This window comes from Scyliorhinus torazame, chromosome 8 (assembly GCF_047496885.1).
Source record: "Scyliorhinus torazame isolate Kashiwa2021f chromosome 8, sScyTor2.1, whole genome shotgun sequence".
NCBI classification, from domain to species: Eukaryota; Metazoa; Chordata; class Chondrichthyes; order Carcharhiniformes; family Scyliorhinidae; genus Scyliorhinus; species Scyliorhinus torazame.
The window spans coordinates 60,832,185-60,853,343 of NC_092714.1; the positions used below are offsets into that span (position 1 = coordinate 60,832,185).

At 50.1% G+C, this 21,159-nt stretch overlaps 1 protein-coding gene across 3 annotated transcripts in view; it reads left to right on the forward strand.

Annotated features, from left to right (window-relative positions):
* polq (polymerase (DNA directed), theta) overlaps positions 1-21,159 on the forward strand; it is a 144,080-nt gene that overhangs the window by 66,799 nt on the left and 56,122 nt on the right. For all 3 annotated transcript variants that reach the window (XR_011948657.1, XM_072513705.1, XM_072513706.1), the window contains exons 15-17: positions 3,431-3,624; positions 9,879-10,003; positions 10,174-10,417. Coding sequence is in view for 2 of the 3 variants with exons in the window: in XM_072513705.1 (XP_072369806.1) it covers positions 3,431-3,624; positions 9,879-10,003; positions 10,174-10,417 (563 nt within the window). In the remaining variant the exon portion in view is untranslated. The remainder of the gene's footprint in view (positions 1-3,430; positions 3,625-9,878; positions 10,004-10,173; positions 10,418-21,159) is intronic.

A 21,159-nucleotide genomic window follows, 5' to 3' on the forward strand; every position in this document is an offset into this window, starting at 1 on the left:
TGAATGCTAACATTGCATTTGCCTTCCTAACTGCCGACGGAACCTGCACGTTAACCTTCAGAGAATCGTGAACAAGGACTCCCAAGTCCCTTTGTGCTTCTAATTTCCTAAGCATCTCGGTAGCATAGTGGTTAGCATAGTTGCTTCACAGCTCCAGGGTCCCAGGTTTAATTATCGGCTGGATCACTGTCTGTGCGGAGTCTGCGTGTCCTCCCCGTGTCTGCATGGGTTTCCTCCAGGTGCTCTGGTTTCCTCCCACAGTCCAAAGATGTGCGGGTTAGGTGGATTGACCATGCTAAATTGCCCTTTGTGTCCAAAAAATGTTAAGTGGGGGTTACTGGATTACGGGGATAGGGTAGATACGTGGGCTTCAGTAGGGTGCTCTTTGTAAGGGCCGGTGCAGACTCGATGGGCCGAATGCCCTCCTGCTCTGTAAATTCTATGATTCTATGATCTCCCCATTTAGAAAATAGTCTATGCCTCCATTTCTCCTTCCAAAGGGCATAACCTCACACTTTCCACATTGTATTCCATCTGCCACTTTGCCCACTCTCCTAGCCTATCCAAGTCCTTCTGCAGCACGCTTGCTTCCTCAATACTACCTGTCCCCTATAGGTCTTTGTATCATCTGCAAAATTAGCAACAGTTCCTTCTTCCAGATCATTTAATGTATATTGTGAAAAGTTGTGGTCCCAGCAAAGACCCCTGATGCACACCACTAGTCACTGGCTGCCATCCTGAAAATGACCCCTTTATCCCCCCCACTCTGCCTTCTGCCAGTCAGCCAATCCTCTATCCATGCCAGGATCCTACCCTTCACATCATTGGCTCTTAACTGATTTAACAGTTACCTATGTGGCACCTTGTCAAAGGCCTTCTGGAAATCTAAATAAATAATGTCCACTGGTTCTCCTTTGTCTAACTTCCTTGTTACTTCCCCAAACAGAGATTTGTGAGATATGGCCTCCCCTTGACAAAGCCGTGCTGACTTAGTGCTATTTTACCATGCACTTCCAAGTACTCCGCGATTTCATCTTAAATAACAGACTCTAAAATCTTACCAATGACCGAAGTCAGGCTAACCGGCCTATAATTCCCTGTCTTCTGCCTCCCTCCCTTCTTAAACAGGGGTGCTACATTAGCCACTTTCCAGTCCTCTGGGACCCTTCCTGCCTCCAGTGATTCCTGAAAGATCACCACCAATGCCTCCGCAATTTCCTCAGCTATCCCTTTTAGCACCCTGGGGTGTAGACCATCCAGCCCAGGTGACGTCTCCATCTTCAGACCCTTCAGTTTCCCCAGAACCTTCTCCTTAGCAATGGTCACTGCACTCATCTCTGCCCCCTGGTTCTCTTGGAGCTCTGGCATCCCACTGGTGTCTTCCACCGTGAAGACTGATGCAAAGTAACTATTCAGTTCATCTGCCATTTCTTTGTTTCCAATTATTACTTCTCCAGCCACATTTTCCAATGGTCCAATGTCTATTTTTGCCTCTCTCTTACCTTTTATATATCGAAAAAAACTTCCTACCTCCCTTTATATTACTAGCTAACTTGCACTCATATTTCATCTTCTGCCCCCTCATTGCTTTTTTAGTTGTCCTCTGCTCGCTATTAAAGGCTTCCCAATCCTCTGGCTTCCCACTAATCCTCGCCACTTTGTATGCTTTTTCTTTAGCTTTTATGCTGTCCTTGACTTCCCTCGTCAACCATGGCTGCCTTGTCCTGCCCTAAGCATGTTTCCTCCTCCTTGGGATGAATTTCTGTTGTGCCTCCCGAATAACCCCCCAAAACCCCTGCCATTGCTGTTCCACTGTCTTCCCTGCTAGGCTCCTTTTCCAATCAACTCTGGCCAGTTCCTTCCTCATGTCTTTGTAGTTACCCTTATTTAATTGTAATAATGATAGCACTTAGCAGAAAGAGATTAACCTGTGCGTAAAACAAATCCTGAATTTGCCTGGCACCGAGATGATGAGAGATGAGAGACATTAACATCACAACTGAGATTGCATTGCCTTCAAAGCACTGGAAACTGATACAGAGTTACAGTGAGATCCTATTACATGAAGGCCTGCTCCAGGAGTAGCATCAAGAACTTGATCAAAATTAAAGCTGTGTGAAAAGCGCCAGATTAGTGTGTCTAGAGAGTTTCTACTGCATGTGGATGGCCTGATTGTAAATATTGAGCAAGTGACAGATGACACGCCTTTTAACTGAAAAGTGAGGAATGAAGCCAATCAGAAAAATAGTTCAGTTTAATTTTGTGCACATGAAACTAGAATATTTGCCGGGATATGTGACGCAGTCTGTGGATGAATAGGAAAACATGAATCATGCAGAAAGGCTGCTGTTATTTCATTGAGCGCTGTGAGGAAGTGTGTAGGAGGCTGATATTGGCATTTCGGAAAGGCTCACATTGTCGCAAATGTAAACCCCCCCCCCCCCATTGTATAAACTTATTTGTGCACTTTCTTGGCTTCAGCCTTTTGGGTCGGTGGGTGGAAGTATCCTGTGGTGAGTAACTCGCCTTCTGACTCCCCAAAGCCTCTCCACCAATCACAAAGCATAAGTCAGAAGTCTGATGGAATACGCTCCACTTGCCTGGATGAGTGCAGCTCCAACAGCACTCAATAAGCTCAACACATTCAGGACAAAGCAGCATTGATTGGCACCCCTTCCACAAACCTTCAATCCATCCACCACTGACACACAGTGGCAGCCGTGTGTACCATCTACAAGATGCACTGCAGGAGCTCCTGAGACAGCACCTTCCAAACCCATGACCACTACCATCTAGAAGGACAAGGGCCGCAGACACATGGAACACCACCACCTGGAGGTTCCCCTCCAAGTCACTCACCATCGTGACATGAAAATATATCACCATTTCTTCACTGTCGCTGGGTCAAAATCCTGGAATGCCCTCCCTAACATCACAGTGGGTGTACCTACATGACATAGACTGCAGCAGTTCATAGAATCATATAATTTACAGTGCAGAAGGTAGCTCACCACCAACACCTCTAGGGACATTAGAGATGTACAATAAATGCTGGCCTAGCCAGCGATGCCATCACCCCATGAATGAAATTTTAAAAATCTACACTTGAAAAAAAAAAAATGATACAAAGTTTTCTGACAGTTTATAAATAACTACAGTTACCAAGATTTTACAAATTAGCTGCTATACTGGCTTGTGTGTTCAAGATCACATCCCTGAATATTATAAATGTGCTATAATAACACAATGTCATGGTACGTCTGCTAGTCTAGCTGAAGTACATCAGTTCCCATGTCATAAGGAGAGCTCAAACCTGCAGACTTAATGCATGAACAATGTATACTATTCTGTCCACACCAAAATAAACTATTGTAATGGTGTAGCTCTTGTGATGGAGTGCTAAAGATTTTTCTTTCTCTACTGACTTCAGGTCACACCGGTCTATGAAGAATGGGTAACCATTGACTGGTATCAGTTCTTTTGCTTATGGGAGAAATTGTCGGCCTCAATGAAGAGAGTAGCAGAGCTGGTTGGAATTGAGGAAGGATACTTGGCTCGCTCAATTAAAGGGAAACTTATTCCGAAGACTGACAAGCAGTACAGACAAATGGCCATTCACAAAAGGTGCTGATGACATGTTTGCTTGTGTGTCACAGATTCTCCCTTCCTCCCCAGAAAATATTGATTCATTTCTTGTGTAAGGACCTATGGAAACTAATCCTGTTCTGGTCTGCAATGGTTCAAGAGTCATTAGGAATTTTAGCAATGTTACAATTTTAATTTGTGGTTTCTGATCTATCAACTTTATATCTGAATTTAAATGAATGATGGCAAAATAAGAGCTTCCCCGTGGACTGTGGTGTTTGGAAGAGGGTCTGTGTGTCAACTGTGTAATATTAAAAACCAATGTAAAAAACAGATTTGGCAACAGATTACCAAAACAATCACCTAAAGGCTACAATGTCTCCAAAATGAAATCAATTTCTACATTTGCTATACATACATTGGGTGGGATTCTCCCATCCCGTGGCAGAGTATCCACGCCGTTGTAAACTGCGTCGCGTTTTACGACGCCGTGAACGGGCCGCTCCCTACAGGGGGGCAGCACGGCGCTGGAGCAGTTTGCGCCGCTCCAGCTACAGATCCCAGCGCGAACTGTGTGCCGTGGGATCCACGCATGCGCAGTTGCGCTGGCGGCAACGAGGACATGCGCTGTGGCACCGGCACCAACACGTGCATGCGCAGTGGCCTCCTTCAACGCGCCGGCACCAATGCAACATGATGCAGGACTACAGGGGCCGGCGCGTAGGAAAGGAGGCCCCCAGCCACAGAGGCCCTTACACACTGAGGTCCCGCCGGCCCAGAGCAGGTTAGAACGGCTCCGGCGGGACTCTGCTCTTTTCTTACGGCCGCTCGGCCCACCCGGGCCAGAGAATTGGTGGGCCGGCCGCGTAGAGCGGCCCGCGACCGGCGCCGCGCCAACTACGCCGGCACCAATGGCGCCTATTCTCCGCTCTGCGGAGAATCACGTGCCAGTGACGTGGCACGATTCGCGTGGCCCGCCGGCGATTCTCCGACCGACGCGGGGTCGTAGAATCCCGCCCAATATATTGGGTTAGCTGCTGGCTTAATTATTGATAATCTTGTGCTTCACTGCATTTTCAGTGTAACTACATGTCATAGGCTTGTTTTCGGCATTCTTATTGCGTTTTCACTTTTTTCCTTTTGAGATAGAGAGGTCACTAGACGTTGTTGGTCAACTCTTGCTAGTTTCTGATGTGTTGGGTGCTCTGGATCTGTGGAACACATGTTGTGTGTGTTGATTGGTCTTGCTGTGTGTCCATCAGTGTGTGTGGCTGCACCATGATATACTGGTGTATATTATGACATCCCCTCTTTTATGTGGCAATAAATAATGTGTGGTGATAATGTTCCGAACTACGTGTGGGGTGCGAAGACATATTTACAGGACTACGTACATGAGAACTGAGCTATTTACATGGGAAGGTGCCAGGTGCAGAGAAGCAGTATGCAACAAGAGTAACGAGATCAACACTATATACAAACCAGGGAAACGATCAAACAAAGCAACAAAACAATTCAGAGAGTCCATAAATTCGAAAAGTTCATAAATCTAGTCTCTGAGGTGGGCGACGAATTCTGGTTGACCGCCTCAAGTGTGGGTCGTGAGCCGCAAGTTCAGGAGCGGGCTGGACTGTGTCAAAGTCAGGGGGAGGCAGAGTGACCGGGAGCTCTGCAAAGTCCGTGGCAGGGTCAGCAGGAGGGTGAGGCGACATTGGAGGATCACGTGGCGAGCGTGGAACGAGACGAAGGGTGCGTAGATTGCGGCGCAGAATAGAGCCATCCGGTAGACAAATCAGGAACGAGCAGGGGGCCACCTGCCAAAGGACAACAGAAGTTACAGACCAGCCACCATCCGGAAGATGGACGTGGACGTTGTCATCTGGAGCCAGAGCAGGGAGATCAGCTGCACGGGGGTCATGAGCCGCCTTGTGCTGTGCACGAGACAGCTGCACCCGGCGAAGGACCGGAACGTGGTCGAGGTCTGGGACATGGATGGACGGCACCGTCGTCCGCAGGGTGCGACTCATGAGTAACTGCGCTGACGACAGGCCAGTGGACAGTGGGGCGGAGCGATAGGCCAGCAAGGCAAGGTAGAAATCAGACACCGCATCGGCAGCCTTGCATAGGAGCCGTTTGACAATATGTACTCCCTACTCTGCTTTGCTGTTGGATTGTGGGTACAGGGGACTGCACGTCACATGGGCAAAATTGTATCGCCTGGCAAAGCTGGACCATTCTTGGCTGGCGAAGCAGGGGCCATCGTCTGACATAACCTTGAGCGGGATGCCGTGTCGCGCAAAGGTTTCTTTACATGCACGAATGACTGCAGACGAGGTGAGGTCGTGCAACCGTATCACCTCCGGGTAATTCGAAAAGTAGTCCATGATCAGGACATAGTCTCTACCCAGCGCGTGGAACAGGTCGATGCCCACCTTGGTCCATGGTGACGTGACCAACTCATGGGGCTGCAGGGTCTCACGAGGTTGGGCTGGCTGGAAGCGCTGACAAGTGAGGGAGTTGAGCACGGTGTTGGCTATGTCCTCATTAATGCCGGACCAGTGCACTGCCTCTCGGGCTCGTCGGCACTTTTCCACGACAAGGTGGCCCTCGTGTAGTTGTTCCAGGACAAGCTGGTGCATGCTATGCGGGATGACAATGCGGTCCAGTTTTAGAAGAACCCCGTCGACTACCGCCAGATCATCTCTGACATTATAGAATTGAGGGCATTGGCCCTTGAGCCACCCGTCCGTTAGGTGGCGCATGACACGCTGTAGCAAGGGGTCAGCCGCCGTCTTGCGGCGAATTTGGACGAGGTGTTCATCCGAGGCAGGTAGATTGGAGGCCGCGAATGCCACATGGGCGTCAACCTGGCAGACAAATCCCGCTGGGTCACATGGAGTGTTGACTGCCCTGGAGAGAGCATCAGCAATGATGAGGCCCTTGCCTGGGGTGTATACCAGCTAGAAGTCGTATCGCCGGAGATTGAGAAGAATATGCTGGAGGCGAGGCGTCATGTCGTTCGAGTCTTTCTGTATTATATTGACCAGCGGGCGATGGTCGGTCTCGACGGTGAATTGAGGAAGTCTGTAGACATAATCGTGAAACTTAACAACACCGGTCAGAAGGCCCAGGCACTCCTTTTCTATCTGCGCGTAGCCCATCTCCGTGGGGGTCATCGCACGTGACGCATATGCAACGGGGGCCCATGATGAGGCCTCATCACGTTGAAGGAGCACTGCCCCAATGTCGGAATGACTGGCATCGGTCAAAATTTTGGTCTCCTTTGCTGGATCAAAGAAAGCTAAGACCGGGGCCGTGGTCAGTTTTGCCTTGAGTTCTCTCCATTCGCGCTCGTGGGCAGGGAGCCATTGGAAGTCTGTTGTCTTCCTGACCAGTTTCCTGAGAGCCGTGGTATGAGAGGCGAGGTTAGGGATGAATTTCCCTAAAGAATTGACCATGCCCAGAAATCGGAGGACCGCCTTCTTGTCCTCTGGTGTTTTCATAGCTGTAGTGGCAGCTACCTTGTCCGCATCCGGCTGCACACCCAATTGGGAGATGTGGTCCCTGAGGAACTTAGGTTCTGTCTGACCAAAAGAGCATTTGGCCCTGTTGAGGCGGAGGCCATGCTCATGTATACGTCTGAATACGCGCTGGAGGCGACTAGCATGCTCCTGGACCAAATGATTATGTCATCGACATAGACGCGGACACCTTCAATACCTTCCGTCATTTGTTCCATAATCCTATGGAACACTTCTGATGCAGAGATGATCCCACTTCTGATGTAGAGACGATCCCAAACGGCATCCTGTTGTAACAATATCTTCCAAAGGGGGTGTTAAGTGTGGAGAGTTTCCTGCTGGATTTATCGAGCTGGATTTGCCAGAATCCTTTTGAGGTGTTGAGTTTGGTAAAGAGCTTGGCGCGAGCCATCTCACATGTGAGCTCTTCGCGCTTGGGAATTGGATAGTGCTCTCTCATAATATTGCGATTTAGATCCTTGGGATCAATGCAAATTCTCAATTCGCCGGAAGGCTTTTTTACACATACCATGGAACTGACCCAGTCAGTCGGTTCCGTGACTTTGGAAATCACTCCGTGGTTCTGGAGGTCCTGCAGCTGCTGCTTGAGGCGGTCCTTAAGGGGTGCTGAGACCCTGCGAGGTGCGTGCACCACAGGCGTGGCATTCGGTTTTAATAAAATCTTGTAGGTGTATGGGAGCGTGCCCATGCCCTCGAAGATGTCGTGGTACTGGTTGATAATGGCGTCGAGCTGCGCCCTGAAGTCAGGGTCCTGAAAGGCAGACGCGTCAGCAGGAGAGCGCGAGTGAACACTGAACTAGGTTCAACAGCTTGCATGCCTGCGTGCCAAGCAGGGAGGCTTTCGAGGAGCCCATGATTTCAAAGGGAAGGATGGCTTTGCGTGACCTGTGCGTCACTTCAAGTTGGCATGAGCCGCTGGCTGCAATGGCATTGCAATTATAATCTAATTGATGGCATGATGGCTGGTTTGACACACAGGCTTTGGAGGTCAGACCGCGCAATGAGATTGGCGGAGGCACCGGTGTCCAGGCGGAATCTTATTTGGGACCGGTTGACCCTAAGGGTGGCACACCACTTATTGTCCGGATCGATGCTGTATACCGATAGAGGCTGGATTCTTTGCTTCGGGGACACCCTGTTTTTTGTAATGACACCGACTCGAAAAGGCGCCTTTGGGTCCTCGGTGTCAATATCGGGTAGCAGGTCCGAATCGGGCTCGGTGACCGTGGGTTGAATGGCCCGGACATTCCTGCGGGGCTGGCTGGAGCGACGAGAGTTGGCAGGCTGAGCTGATCTGCATAAAGCAGCATAGTGGCCAAGTTTGCCACATCGCAGGCATTGTCGGGATTTGGCAGGACATTGCCGCTTTAAGTGGACGGAGCCACAGTTGCCGCACGTTGTAGCGTCAGTACGTTTGCTGCGCCACCGCGCATGCGCGGTGCGGTCGTACGTGGTGTTCGTCAACGTCGCCGTCCCCTCGTTCGGTGAGCACAAGCGCGGGAGTCCGCGAAAAGCGCGCAAAATGGCCGCACTCATCCAGGCTGAGGCCCTGGAGTTGCTCGATTGCTTGGACCCGTTCTGCCTCGTGGGAACCTTGCTGCGCCGTTTCAGCCGCTTGGATGTGGGAATACCGATTAGTGGCGTGTTCGTGTAGCACGCAGGTCTCGATGGCAGTCGCTAGGGTGAGCTGCTTTACCTTGACGAGCTGCTGGTGTAGGGGGTCCGACTGAACACCGAAAACAATCTGGTTGCGTATCATGGAGTCTGAGGTGGGCCCGTAATTACAGGACTGCGCAAGGATGCACTCAAAACTTTCATTCACCTCGATGTTGCAGTGAGTGTCAAACTTAAGGAGGACCACCTTGAATTTTGATTTATCTTCACCATCAGCAAAGGTGAGAGAATTGAAAATGTGGGTGGCATGTTCCCTGGCCGTGGATAGGAAGAGAGCGATCTTCCTGGTGTCTGAGGCAGCTTCCTGGTCTGTGACTTCAAGGTAGAGCTGGAAGCGTTGTTTGAATATCTTCCAGTTGGCCCCTATGTTACCGGTGATGCGGAGCGGCGGCGGGCGGACGCTGTCCATTTTGCAGGATGGCTGTATGCTGGTGGAAGGCAGATCACTTGCAGGTAGGTCTAAGAACTTCTAAGATCCCTCCACTCCTGGTACCACGATGTGTTGGGTGCTCTGGATCCGTGGAACATATACAGGCCACCAACACTTAAAATAGTACAACACTATTTTATTAAGTTAGAAACTGTTGAACATACTTTCACTGTGGGTTAACACGATGTTAGATTAATCTGAAGACCTATGCCTGTCCAAACCAGTCTATACACTCAGCACATGGTGAAGATCTGTGCTGTAAGCTGTAAGCTCTGTCCTTCTGAGAGGCTGCATCCCGAATGAGCGGGAACTCTGATGCCCTCTGTCTATATAGTGAGTGTGCTCTAACTGGTGATTGGCTGCGGTGTTGTGTGTGTTGATTGGTCTTGCTGTGTGTCCATCAGTGTGTGTGTGTCTGCACCATGATATACTGGTGTATATTATGACAGTTTCCTCGGTTGGTCTGCATGTGTAGCTGAAGAACAAATTCTGTGCAGACCTGAATGCAGAGCATGAAGCATAGGAACAGTTGAGGAGTGAGAGGCCGTGCAGATTATGTAGGGGTTTCCGATATAAAACTATGCTTGCAATATTTAGTGTACATCTTGACCAACATATGCATCTAACTTATTTTCCCAATGCTCCAGGTTTTTCACCAGCCTTGTGTTACTCGATCTAATCAATGAAGTTCCACTTGGAATTGTAACAAAGAAATACCACTGCAGTCGAGGACAGCTTCAGTCTCTGCAGCAGTCAGCAGCAAGTTATGCAGGCAAGAGTTTTAAAAACAGCTCTAAATGGAACCAGTATAGGCTTCCCTTAACCAGTGTTGGAAACAGCTCTTGTGCACAATTGCTTTTCTCAGGCTGGAATGGCACATTACTTTTCTAAAACCATTTGGTGGCAATGGAATTGTTAACTGATCTTTTGTATCTTCTACAGGGATGGTGACCGTATTTAGTAACCGACTTGGTTGGCACAATATGGAGCTGCTCCTCTCGCAGTTTCAGAGCCGTCTTAGTTTTGGTATCCAACGGCAGCTCTGTGATCTGGTGCGGATCTCCTTGTTGAATGCACAGCGTGCTCGAGCACTGTTTGATGCTGGATTCACCACTGTATCTGAGCTGGCACGGGGAGACCCTGCTGATGTAGAAACAGCTCTAAGAAATGCAGTCCCATTTAAAAGGTAGAGCTTTAACTGATCATTGGGGTTTAAGATTTATAGATGTAATGATATAACTGGGTACAAATCTTGCCCCACAATGTTATTAGTTTTGTGTAGGATTGTGCAGCACTAAAAATTGTATAGATGAATTGAAGCTAATAAAGGACATGAAAAAATATTGTCAAGTAAAATCCAGAGGTGTTTTATAAACCGAGCAAGCGAATAAATGAGATAAGTGGTAATCTGTGTGTGGAGGCAGAAGATGTGGGTATGGTTCTTAATGAATACATTGTATCTGTTCACAAAAGAGACCGATGCAGACATTGCATGTGACAAAAAGGAATGTACAATATGGAATGGGATGAAAATTGTCCGAGAACAAATAATAAAGGGTTTAGTATCTTTGAACATAGTTATAGCGCCGGACACAGGTGAAATGTATCTCAGACTTATAAAATAAGTAAGGGAGGAAAGCAGAGGCACCAATCATCATTTATCAATCCTCTCTGATAATGGGTAAGATGCCAAAGGATTGGAGGGCACCAGGCAATGTGTTTAGGGGTGCCAGCATTGTAGAAAGATTAGGAATAAATCTGCCGTAATAATTCACCATTCCTAAAAAGCATTTAAATTCTGACATTTTTGGGGGCTGGTGCTTTCTTAATTGCTTTTATCTTTTCCATAGGGTGCAGCCCTTTGGTGTCAACCCTAAATCCTAAGTATGCCACTTCATAAACTTGGAACGTACATCTTTCTGTGCTGTAATTTTCTTTGTTCTTTTAGGTGACAGGTTTAGAAAAAGAATCTGGATCGGCGCAGGCTGGGAGGGCCGAAGGGCCTGTTCCTGTGCTGTAATTTTCTTTGTTCTCTTTTCAGCTTTACTCCGGCCTTGTTAAATCTTTTTAGAACCTCTTCAAGATTTGCTAGGTGCTCATCTTTGGGAGCTCCTGTTATCAGTACATCATGTAGATAGGCAACCACCTTGGGAACGTCCTGTAGTAAGCTTTCCATCATGCGCTGGAAAATTGCACACACCAGTAAGTCTCCGAAGGGTAGCCAGGTATACTGGCATAGACCTTGTTGATATTTATTGTAACAAGTTCTCTAGACGCCTTGTCTAATTCCAGTTGTTGGTACGCATGGCTCATATCAGGTTTAGTGCAATTTAGAATATAAATTTTCAATGCTTGGTATCGGTCCAATTTTGCCACCTGATTCACAGTTACTTTGTAGTGTTGCTAACTTTTGGTTGGTTCAATTGGCTCTGTTTTATAACCTTTGCTCTCGAGTCGCCAGGTATCTTTATGATACCGCCACGAGGTTCAAGTAATGATCAATAACTCAATACACCGATTAGTAAGATTCAAATCAAAGCACATTTATTATACACAGTAATCGCTACTCATGTACAAATTCTACGTCTAAGATACTTCTACGACTAACAGGCCTATACTTAACTTCGGACTGGCCCACCAGGTCAGGGGAACAAATGGCCTTTCGTTCGGGTTCTGAGTCTGCGGGATTCGATGTTGGTACGGATTGGTAGCTAGGAGCGCCTATCTCGTAGCGAGCGTTGACTTAAGACTTACTGGATATCGGCAGCAGTTGAACCGGTCACGGTCAAGGGTTGGTTCGCGTTGCTGAGTGACCCGGGTCAAGAAGAACGATTTGAACTTGGGGGCTTAACTTTATAGTCCCCAGGGGCTTCCCGCCTTTCGGGGCGGACCCTGTACCTGGTTCCAGGTGATTGGACTTTGTTCCAATCGCTTGGTAAGATTTCTCCAATACTGGAGCGGTTCCCTGATCGATAGGCGGTCTTGAGGTGTCTGTTAACCTCTTTTGTGTTGGCTCCTGCTGGCGACGGGGAGTCTGGCTTAGCTTTTTTTGTCCCAAATGTTGCGATTGTTCCCGGGGATCGCTTATTAGTATGTAGATGGCTGCTACATTATTATGCAGATGGATGCTTGTATCGATGCTGTCTGGGCTTTTGCAGAGTTTAATACACAGTAGCTTGCACCTGCTGGTTTCTGCCTGTGTTGGCTGAATTTCCCTTCAGCCTTTGCTGTTCTCCATTTTAAATCGGGACTTGGCCAACCCAGGTGGCTACAGTAGTCCCACCTAATGTTCCTATCTGACTTAACCACTGGTACGATGTGAGGTGCCCACTCTGAAAACTGTACAGGCCTGATGATGCTTGTGGTAGCGTGGCCCCTTTAAGGGGCAGAACTCCACTGACTATGTGATGGGCTCGCAACAAATCCACCAAATTTGGTGGGCCTTACCTGCTTGCACGCTCTGCAATTCCATCAGCCCCCTTTCGGCTCTTTCCAAAGCCTGAGCAACCTCTAATGCCTTCTTTAAGACAAACTCTGTCTCTGCGAACAATTTCCTTTGTATGACCGTGTCATGAACACCACAGACTAGCCTGTCTCTCAACATGTCGTTGAATGAAGACTTCCGGGTGCGGCTATGCAGAGCTAGGTCGCATATTCGGCAGCTCCTGCTTGGAACGGACTTTTGGGCTCTTTTACAGGGCCCCCACGGCATTTGTTTGACATTTCCCGGTGTGGGAAGAAGGCGGCAATATTCCCCCGACAGTGTCCCCCAGGAAGGGTATGTCTCTTGGTTGCCAGACACACGCAGAAACAGTGAAAGATTTGGCTGCAACTACAGGATAAACAGGGCCTCTTCCAGCATGCAGGCGGGGGAAGGGCAAGCTTAAAGCTGCAAGCTGACCTGAGGGCCTGTATCAAAGGTGAATTCTAGCAGCAGAGGGAACAACTGTGAAAAGACCTCATCAAGGCCACTGAAGGGACTTCCGGTTGCGGTGATGCCTAGCTAGCCGCACGCTTCGGCGGCTCCAGCTCCGACGGACCTTCGGGCTCTTTTAAGAGCCTCAACGGGGAATTTTTCGACGACGCAACCCGGTGTGGGGCGTGTGAGAAGGGAGTCCCCCCCAAACGAAGGAGGAAAAAACCGGCGGCGGCGGCTGCAGCGCGAGGAATCGTCGACCAAAGGGTCAGAAAGAGAGAAGTACAAGATGGCGGCGGAGAAAGCGCAGGCGACATGGGGGCCTGAGCATGAAATTGTGAGACGGTGCGTGGAGCTGCTGAAGAGGGAGGTGCTGACCCCGTTGCTACAGGCAATTGAGGGGCTCAAGGAGACATTAAAGACCCAGGAGACAGAGCTCCGTGTGGTGGAGCAGAAGGTGACAGATATTGAGGACGAGATCCTGGGCCTGGCGGTTAAGACACAGACGCACGAGGCACTTCATAAAAAGTGTACTGAAAGGATCGAAGCCCTAGAAAATGGAGCGCGAAGGAAGAACCTTCGGATACTGGGTCTCCCTGAGGGTGTGGAAGGAGTGGACTGTGGAGCGTACGCAAGTACGATGCTGAGCTCACTGATGGGTGCTGAGGCCCCTACGGGCCCCTTGGAGGTGGAGTGGGCAAATCGGATTCCGGCGAGAAGACCAAAAGTGGGAGAACCACCCAGGGCGATAATCGTGCGATTTTACCGCCTTAAGGATAGAGAAGAGGTCCTGAGATGGGCTAAAAAGGTGCGGAGTAGCAGATGGGAGAATGCAGTGGTACGGGTATACCAGGATTGGAGTGCGGAGGTGGCGAGAAGGAGGGCGAGCTTCAACCGAGCCAAAGAGGTGTTGCATAAAAGGAAGGTGAAGTTCGGGATGCTGCAGCCGGCAAGACTATGGGTCACGTATCAGGAGAGACACCATTATTTCGAGACGGCGGAGGAAGCATGGACCTTCATCAAAGAAGAGAAATTGGATCGGAACTGAGGGACTGATGCTGCAGGAAATGTTATTGATAATGTTACGGTGGAAGTTAATTGAGAAGTAAACAGGGAAGGGGGGAGACATTGGGGAAATGTGGGCGCCGGTGAGGGGGGAAAGACGGGACATAGTTGGAGAATGGGGAAGGGGAGGGGGAGGGGAAAGGGAGCTGCGCCATAAGAGGCGGGTCAGGTAAAGGGATGTTCCCGCACCAGAAAGAATAAGGCGGGAAGACAGGCGCAAGGCGGATGGGAGTTCCCCACATGGGGAGGTCGAGGAGTGAGCAGGAGTAGCCGGGGTCAGTTGAAGTCAGCTGACTTACGGAAGTAATATGGGGGGAGCAATCAAGCTAGAAAGAGATCTAGCGGGGAGGGGAGGAGGGAGGGAGAAGGGGGGGGGGGACAACTGGGTTGCTGCTGCGGAAATCCAAAAGGAAATGGCTAAAGAGTGGGTGGGCGGGGATGGTGTGCGACGCTGGGGGAGCGAGCGGGAGCGCGGAGGCGGGATATGGGACTGGCCTAGAGAAGGTAATGGCTAGTCGACACGGGAGGGGGGCAGGTAGCCCCCTAGTGAGGCTGATCACGTGGAACGTGAGAGGCCTGAACGGACCGATAAAAAGGGCCCGAGTGCTCGCGCATTTGAAAGGACTAAGGGCAGACGTGGTTATGCTCCAAGAGACGCACCTAAAGGTGGCGGACCAAGTTAGGCTAAGGAAAGGATGGGTGGGACAGGTGTTCCACTCAGGACTGGACGCAAAGAATAGAGGGGTGGCCATTTTGGTGGGGAAACAGGTCGCATTTGAAGCAAAGAACATTGTAGCAGATAGCGGAGGTAGATATGTAATGGTGAGTGGCAGGCTGGAGGGAATGGAGGTCGTGTTGGTTAACGTGTATGCCCCAAACTGGGACGATGCGGGATTTATGAGACGGATGCTGGGGCGTATACCGGACCTGGAGGTAGGAAACTTGATTTTAGGAGGGGACTTTAATACGGTGCTGGACCCGGGGCTAGATAGATCCAGCTCAAGGACCGGAAGAAGGCCGGCAGCGGCCAAGGTACTTAAGGGGTTTATGGACCAAATGGGGGGAGTGGATCCATGGCGATTTCTTAGACCTAGGGCTAGGGAGTATTCCTTCTTCTCCCATGTCCATAAAGTGTACTCCCGGATAGATTTTTTTGTTTTGGGAAGGTCGTTGATCTCTAGGGTGGAAGAAGCTGAGTACTCAGCCATAGCGGTTTCGGATCATGCCCCACATTGGGTGGACCTGGAATTAGGAGAGGAAAGGGAGCAGAGAACACTCTGGCGATTAGATGTGGGACTGATGGCGGATGAGGGAGTGTGTGCAAGAGTGCGGGGGTGTATTGAGAGATACCTGGAGGTCAATGACGACGGCGAGGTCCCTGTGGGAGTGGTATGGGAAGCACTAAAAGCGGTGGTCAGAGGAGAGCTGATCTCCATTGGGGCCCACAAAAGGAAAACAGAGGCCAAGGAAAGGGAAAGATTACTGGGGGAGATTTTAAGGGTGGATAGGGAATTTGCAGAGACCCCGGAGGAGGAATTGTACAGGGAGAGGAGACGACTCCAGACGGAATTTGACCTTCTGACCACCAGAAAGGCGGAGGTACTGTGGAGGAAGGCACAGGGGAGGAGGTATGAATATGGGGAAAAGGCGAGTCGCCTGTTGGCTCATCAATTGCGAAAGAGGGCAGCAGCGAGGGAAATAGGAGGAATTAGAGACGAAAGGGGAGACACGGTGCGAAGGGCAGGAAAGATAAATGAGGTGTTCAAGACCTTCTATGAGGAACTGTATAGGTCTCAACCCCCAGAGGGAGAGGAGGGGATGCGGCAGTTCCTGGACCAATTGAGGTTCCCGAAAGTGGAGGAGCGGGGGGTGGTAGGCCTGGGGGCACCGATTGGGGTGGACGAGGTTATTAAGGGACTGGGAAGCATGCAAGCAGGGAAGGCCCCAGGACCAGACGGGTTCCCGGTGGAGTATTACAGAAAATATGTGGACTTGTTGGCCCCGTTGATGGTGAGGACGTTCAATGAGGCCAGGAAAGGGGGGACGCTACCCCCGACGATGTCGGAGGCGACGATATCGTTAATTTTGAAGAGGGATAAAGATCCGTTGCAGTGCGGGTCCTATAGACCCATTTCATTGTTGAATGTGGACGCCAAATTGTTGGCAAAGGTACTGGCATCGAGGATAGAGGACTGTGTCCCCGGGGTGGTGCACGAAGATCAGACAGGGTTCGTAAAAGGGAGACAACTGAATGTTAACGTGCGACGACTATTAGGGGTGATAATGATGCCCCCAGTGGAGGGGGAGGCAGAGATAGTGGCGGCAATGAACGCAGAGAAGGCATTTGATAGGGTGGAGTGGGAGTATTTATGGGAAGTGTTAAGGAGGTTTGGGTTTGGGAACGGGTTTATTAGCTGGGTTAGACTTCTTTATGGGGCTCCAACGGCAAGCGTAGTTACAGGTCGACATAGATCGGAGTATTTCCGACTATATAGGGGAACAAGACAGGGATGCCCGCTGTCTCCATTGTTGTTCGCGTTGGCAATTGAACCTCTGGCCATGGCGTTGAGAGACTCCAGGAAATGGAGAGGGGTGATTAGAGGGGGAGAAGAACACCGAGTCTCGTTATATGCGGATGACCTATTGTTATACGTGTCGGACCCAGCGGGGGGAATGATAGAGGTTATGCGAATTTTGAGGGGGTTCGGGGATTTCTCGGGGTATAGGCTAAACATGGGAAAGAGTGAATTATTTGTGATACATCCAGGGGACCAGAGTAGAGAGATAGAAGGCTTGCCTCTAAGGAAAGTGGAAAGAAACTTCCGATACCTGGGGATTCAGATCGCTAGGAGCTGGGGAACCTTGCACAGACTTAATCTGACACGGTTGGTAGAACAAATGGAGGAGGACTTCAAGAGGTGGGACATGCAGCCTCTATCGCTGGCGGGCAGGGTGCAAGCAATTAAGATGATGGTCCTCCCGAGGTTCTTATTTGTATTTCAATGTCTCCCTATACTAATCACTAAGACCTTTTTTAATAAAATAGACAGGAGCATCACGAGCTTCGTGTGGGCAGGGAAAGTTCCGAGAGTAAGGAGGGGGTTCCTTCAGCGTAGTAGGGACAGAGGAGGATTGGCACTACCGAACTTGGGCGATTACTATTGGGCCGCCAATGTGGCAATGATACGTAAATGGATGATGGAGGGTGAGGGAGCGGCGTGGGAAAGACTGGAGAGAAAGTCCTGTAAAGGGACGAGTTTAGAGGCGCTGGTGACGGCGCCGCTACCGATCTCACCTAAAAAGTTTACCACGAACCCGGTGGTGGCGGCAACATTGAATATCTGGGGACAGTGGAGGCGACAGAGAGGGGTGCGGGGAGCCCTGGTGGGGTCCCCAATCAGGAACAACCATAGGTTCGCCCCAGGAAGAATGGATGGAGGATTTCAGAGCTGGTTCCAGTTGGGAATTAGGAGGGTGGGAGATTTATTTATAGATGGGACTTTTGCGAGCTTGGGAGCATTGGAGGAAAAGTATAAGTTGCCCCGGGGAAATTTCTTGAGATATATGCAGGTGAGGGCATTTACTAGACAACAGGTGAGGGAATTTCCATTGCTCCCGACACAGGGGATACAGGACAGGGTGCTTTCAGGGGTGTGGGTCGGAGAGGGCAAGGTGTCAGAGATTTACCGAGAGATGAGGGAAGAGGGGGAGGAGTCGGTGGGCGAACTAAAAGGAAAGTGGGAAGAAGAACTAGGGGAGGAGATAGAGGAGGGTATGTGGGCTGATGCCCTAAGCAGGGTAAATTCCTCTTCCTCATGCGCCAGGCTTAGCCTGATTCAATTTAAGGTGCTACATAGAGCACACATAACGGGAGCAAGATTGAGCAGGTTCTTTGGAGTGGAGGACAAATGTGGGAGGTGTGGCGGGAGCCCGGCAAACCACGCACATATGTTTTGGGCATGCCCGGCACTGGAAGGGTATTGGAAGGGAGTGACGGGAGTGATTTCGCGGGTGGTGAAGGCCCGGGTCAAACCAGGCTGGGGGTTAGCTCTATTTGGAGTTGCGGAAGAGCCGGGAGTGCAGGAGGCGAAAGAGGCCGACGTTGTGGCCTTTGCGTCCCTAGTAGCCCGGCGCAGGATCCTACTCATGTGGAAGGAGGCGAAACCCCCCGGACTGGAGGCCTGGGTAAATGATATGGCGGGGTTCATTAAACTGGAGCAGATAAAGTTTGCCCTGAGAGGATCGGCTCAAGGGTTCACCAGGCGGTGGCAGCCATTTCTCGACTACCTAGGGGAACGTTAGAGGGAAGACAGATGACCAGCAGCAGCAACCCAGGGGGAGGGGGGGGGGGGGGGGGGAGAGGGGGGGTTTAGTTTAGGTCAAAGATAAAGGGGTTTTGTTACTTGTGTATTGTTTAAAATTTCTGTATTGTTATTGTTGCGTTTGCTTTGTAAGAGGGGAAAAATTGTTGTTTGGGAAAAAATTTTCAATAAAACATTTATAAAAAAAAAAATAAAAAAATAAAAAAAAAACATGTCGTTGAATGTAGTCTCGAACTCTCAATGCTCAACCGTTTGTTTTAGGTATGCCACGAACGCCACTATCGTCTCCCCCGTGGCCCTTGTTGTCGAATTAAATTTGTATCATTGCATTATCACTGAGGATTTGGGTGATCATCTCCCTTGACTCACTTCACAAACTCCTCAAGAGTTTTGGAGTCAGGGGCATTTGGAGGAGTCAAACCCTTAACCATGTTATAGGTTTGAGCCCCGAAGGTTGTTAATCAGATTATTCCCCCCTCCCCCAGGTTGCGCAGTCCTTTGGTGCTTCATCTTTTTTCTTTCCCTGGCTTACTCCTCGTTGCTGGCCTCAAACAGGTTTTGGAACAGGCCGACAAACTGCCCCCAAGTATCCAGGAAGCCTTCCTCTGACCCTCGGATGGCGTACTTAATCTTCTCCAGGTGGAGAAATTCCGAGAGGTCAGCGAGCCAGTCTGCAGCTTTGGGTAGTGCTGCCGATCGCCAGCCAAGCAGGATTCTCCGGCGTGCGATTAGGGAAGTGAAAGTGAGGGCATTACCTCCCTTCCCCATGTGTAACTCTGGCTGTTCCGATACCCTGAAAATTGCCACTATTGGGCATGGCGTTACCCTCACCCCACAACTTTGGACAGTGCCTCGGAGAAGGCTGTCAGAACCCAGCAAGTTTGGGACAAGCCCAAAACGTGTGGGTGTGGTTGGCCGGGCCCCTCTGGCACCGTTCACATTTGTCCTCCACCTCCGGGAAGAACCTGCTCATTCGGGTTCTGGTCAGGTGCGCTCTGTGCACCACTTTGAGCTGCATTAGGCTGAGCCTTGCACAGGAGGAGGTGGAGTTCACCCTGCTCAGTGCTTCGCTCCACAGTCCCCATCCGATTTCTGTCCCCAGTTCGTCCTCCCATTTTTGTCTGGTCCCGTCCAGTGGTGTTCGGGCTCTGTCCAGTAGCTGTCCGTATATTTTCTCAGATAGCCCCCTCTTCTCGCTGCTTGTGCCTATCAGGTCCTCTAGTAGTGTGCTTTCTGGGGCCCCAGGGTACCCCACTGTCTCTTTGCGGAGGAAGTGCTTTATTTGAAGTTGATTCAATTCCTGTCCTTTTGCTAGTTTCCACTTCCTCGTCAGTTCGTCCAGTGTCGCCAGTCTGCGCCCTACGTAGAGGTCCCCGACCGTCAGTGTGCCCCCGTCCCGCCTCCATCTTTTGAAGGTGGTATCTAGCATGGCTGGGGGAATCTGTGATTGCCGCAGATGGGGGCCATAGGGGACATTTTGGTTATCCTGAAGTGCTGTCACAACTGGGTCCACGTTCTCAGCATGGCCGCTACAACTGGGCTCGTTGTGTACCTTGTTGAGGAGGATGGGAATGCTGTTGTAGCCAGGGCCCGGAGGGTCGTCCCTTTACAGGATGCCTCCTCCATTTGTACCCAATCTGTGTCGGGTTCTTGTACCCATCCCCTCACATTTTCTGCCGTTGCTGCCCAGTGGTAGTATTGTAGGTTCGGTAGAGCCAGGCCCCCTCTGACTTTTCCTCTTTGCAGTGTCGGTTTGGGAATTCTCGGGATCTTATTGCCCCACACAAACTCCATGATTAGACTGTCTATGTTTTGGAAAAAGGCTTTGGGGATGAAGATCGGGATGGATCTAAACAGGAAGAGGAACCTTGGCAGTACGTTCATCTTGATCGTCTGCACTCTTCCCGCCAGGGAGAGTGGGAGTGAGACCTACCGTTGAAAGTCTTTTCTTCCTCCACCAGGTTGGTCAGGTTCCACTTGTGGATCTGCGTCCAGTCTCTGGCTATTTGGATCCCCAGGTAACGGAATCTGTTCTGGGCCGTTTTGAACGGGAGCCCCTTCAGCTCTGTCCCTCCCCCTTTTGGGTTCACTGGGAATGTCTCGCTTTTGCCCAGGTTAGGTTTGTAGCCCGAGAAGGTTCCAAATTCTTTCAATATTTGCAGTATTGCCTGCTTTCCCCCCCCCCCCCCCCTAAATTTCATTGGCCTTAAAGAAGCGCAGGCATTCAACATATCGCACTCACTGTTCTGTGTTAGGATTGAGTGGCTGAAGTTTCCCAAAACAAGGACATTTTAACACTGACAGACTGCTGAACAAGTTTGCTTCAAAGGAAAGGGTTCACCATGAGGTTTGTTCTCCTGATTTCTGAAGGCATACCAAATGACCTTCATTGCCAAATGTAGTATCTTGAGACTGGCGACAACCAAGTAGATTAACAAATAAACGGTTTATTAAGGCAAGTAACTATTTACAGAGAGTGAGATGAAGGATACCGTACTCACTATTCCAAACTCCAAATTATCAGTAAAACCCGTGCTCAGCCCCAGGATCTCCCGCTCCGGCCCGATTGATCCTCCGAGAACTCACCCTTTAAAGGGGCACACTGCCACGGGGTCTCTATAGCGA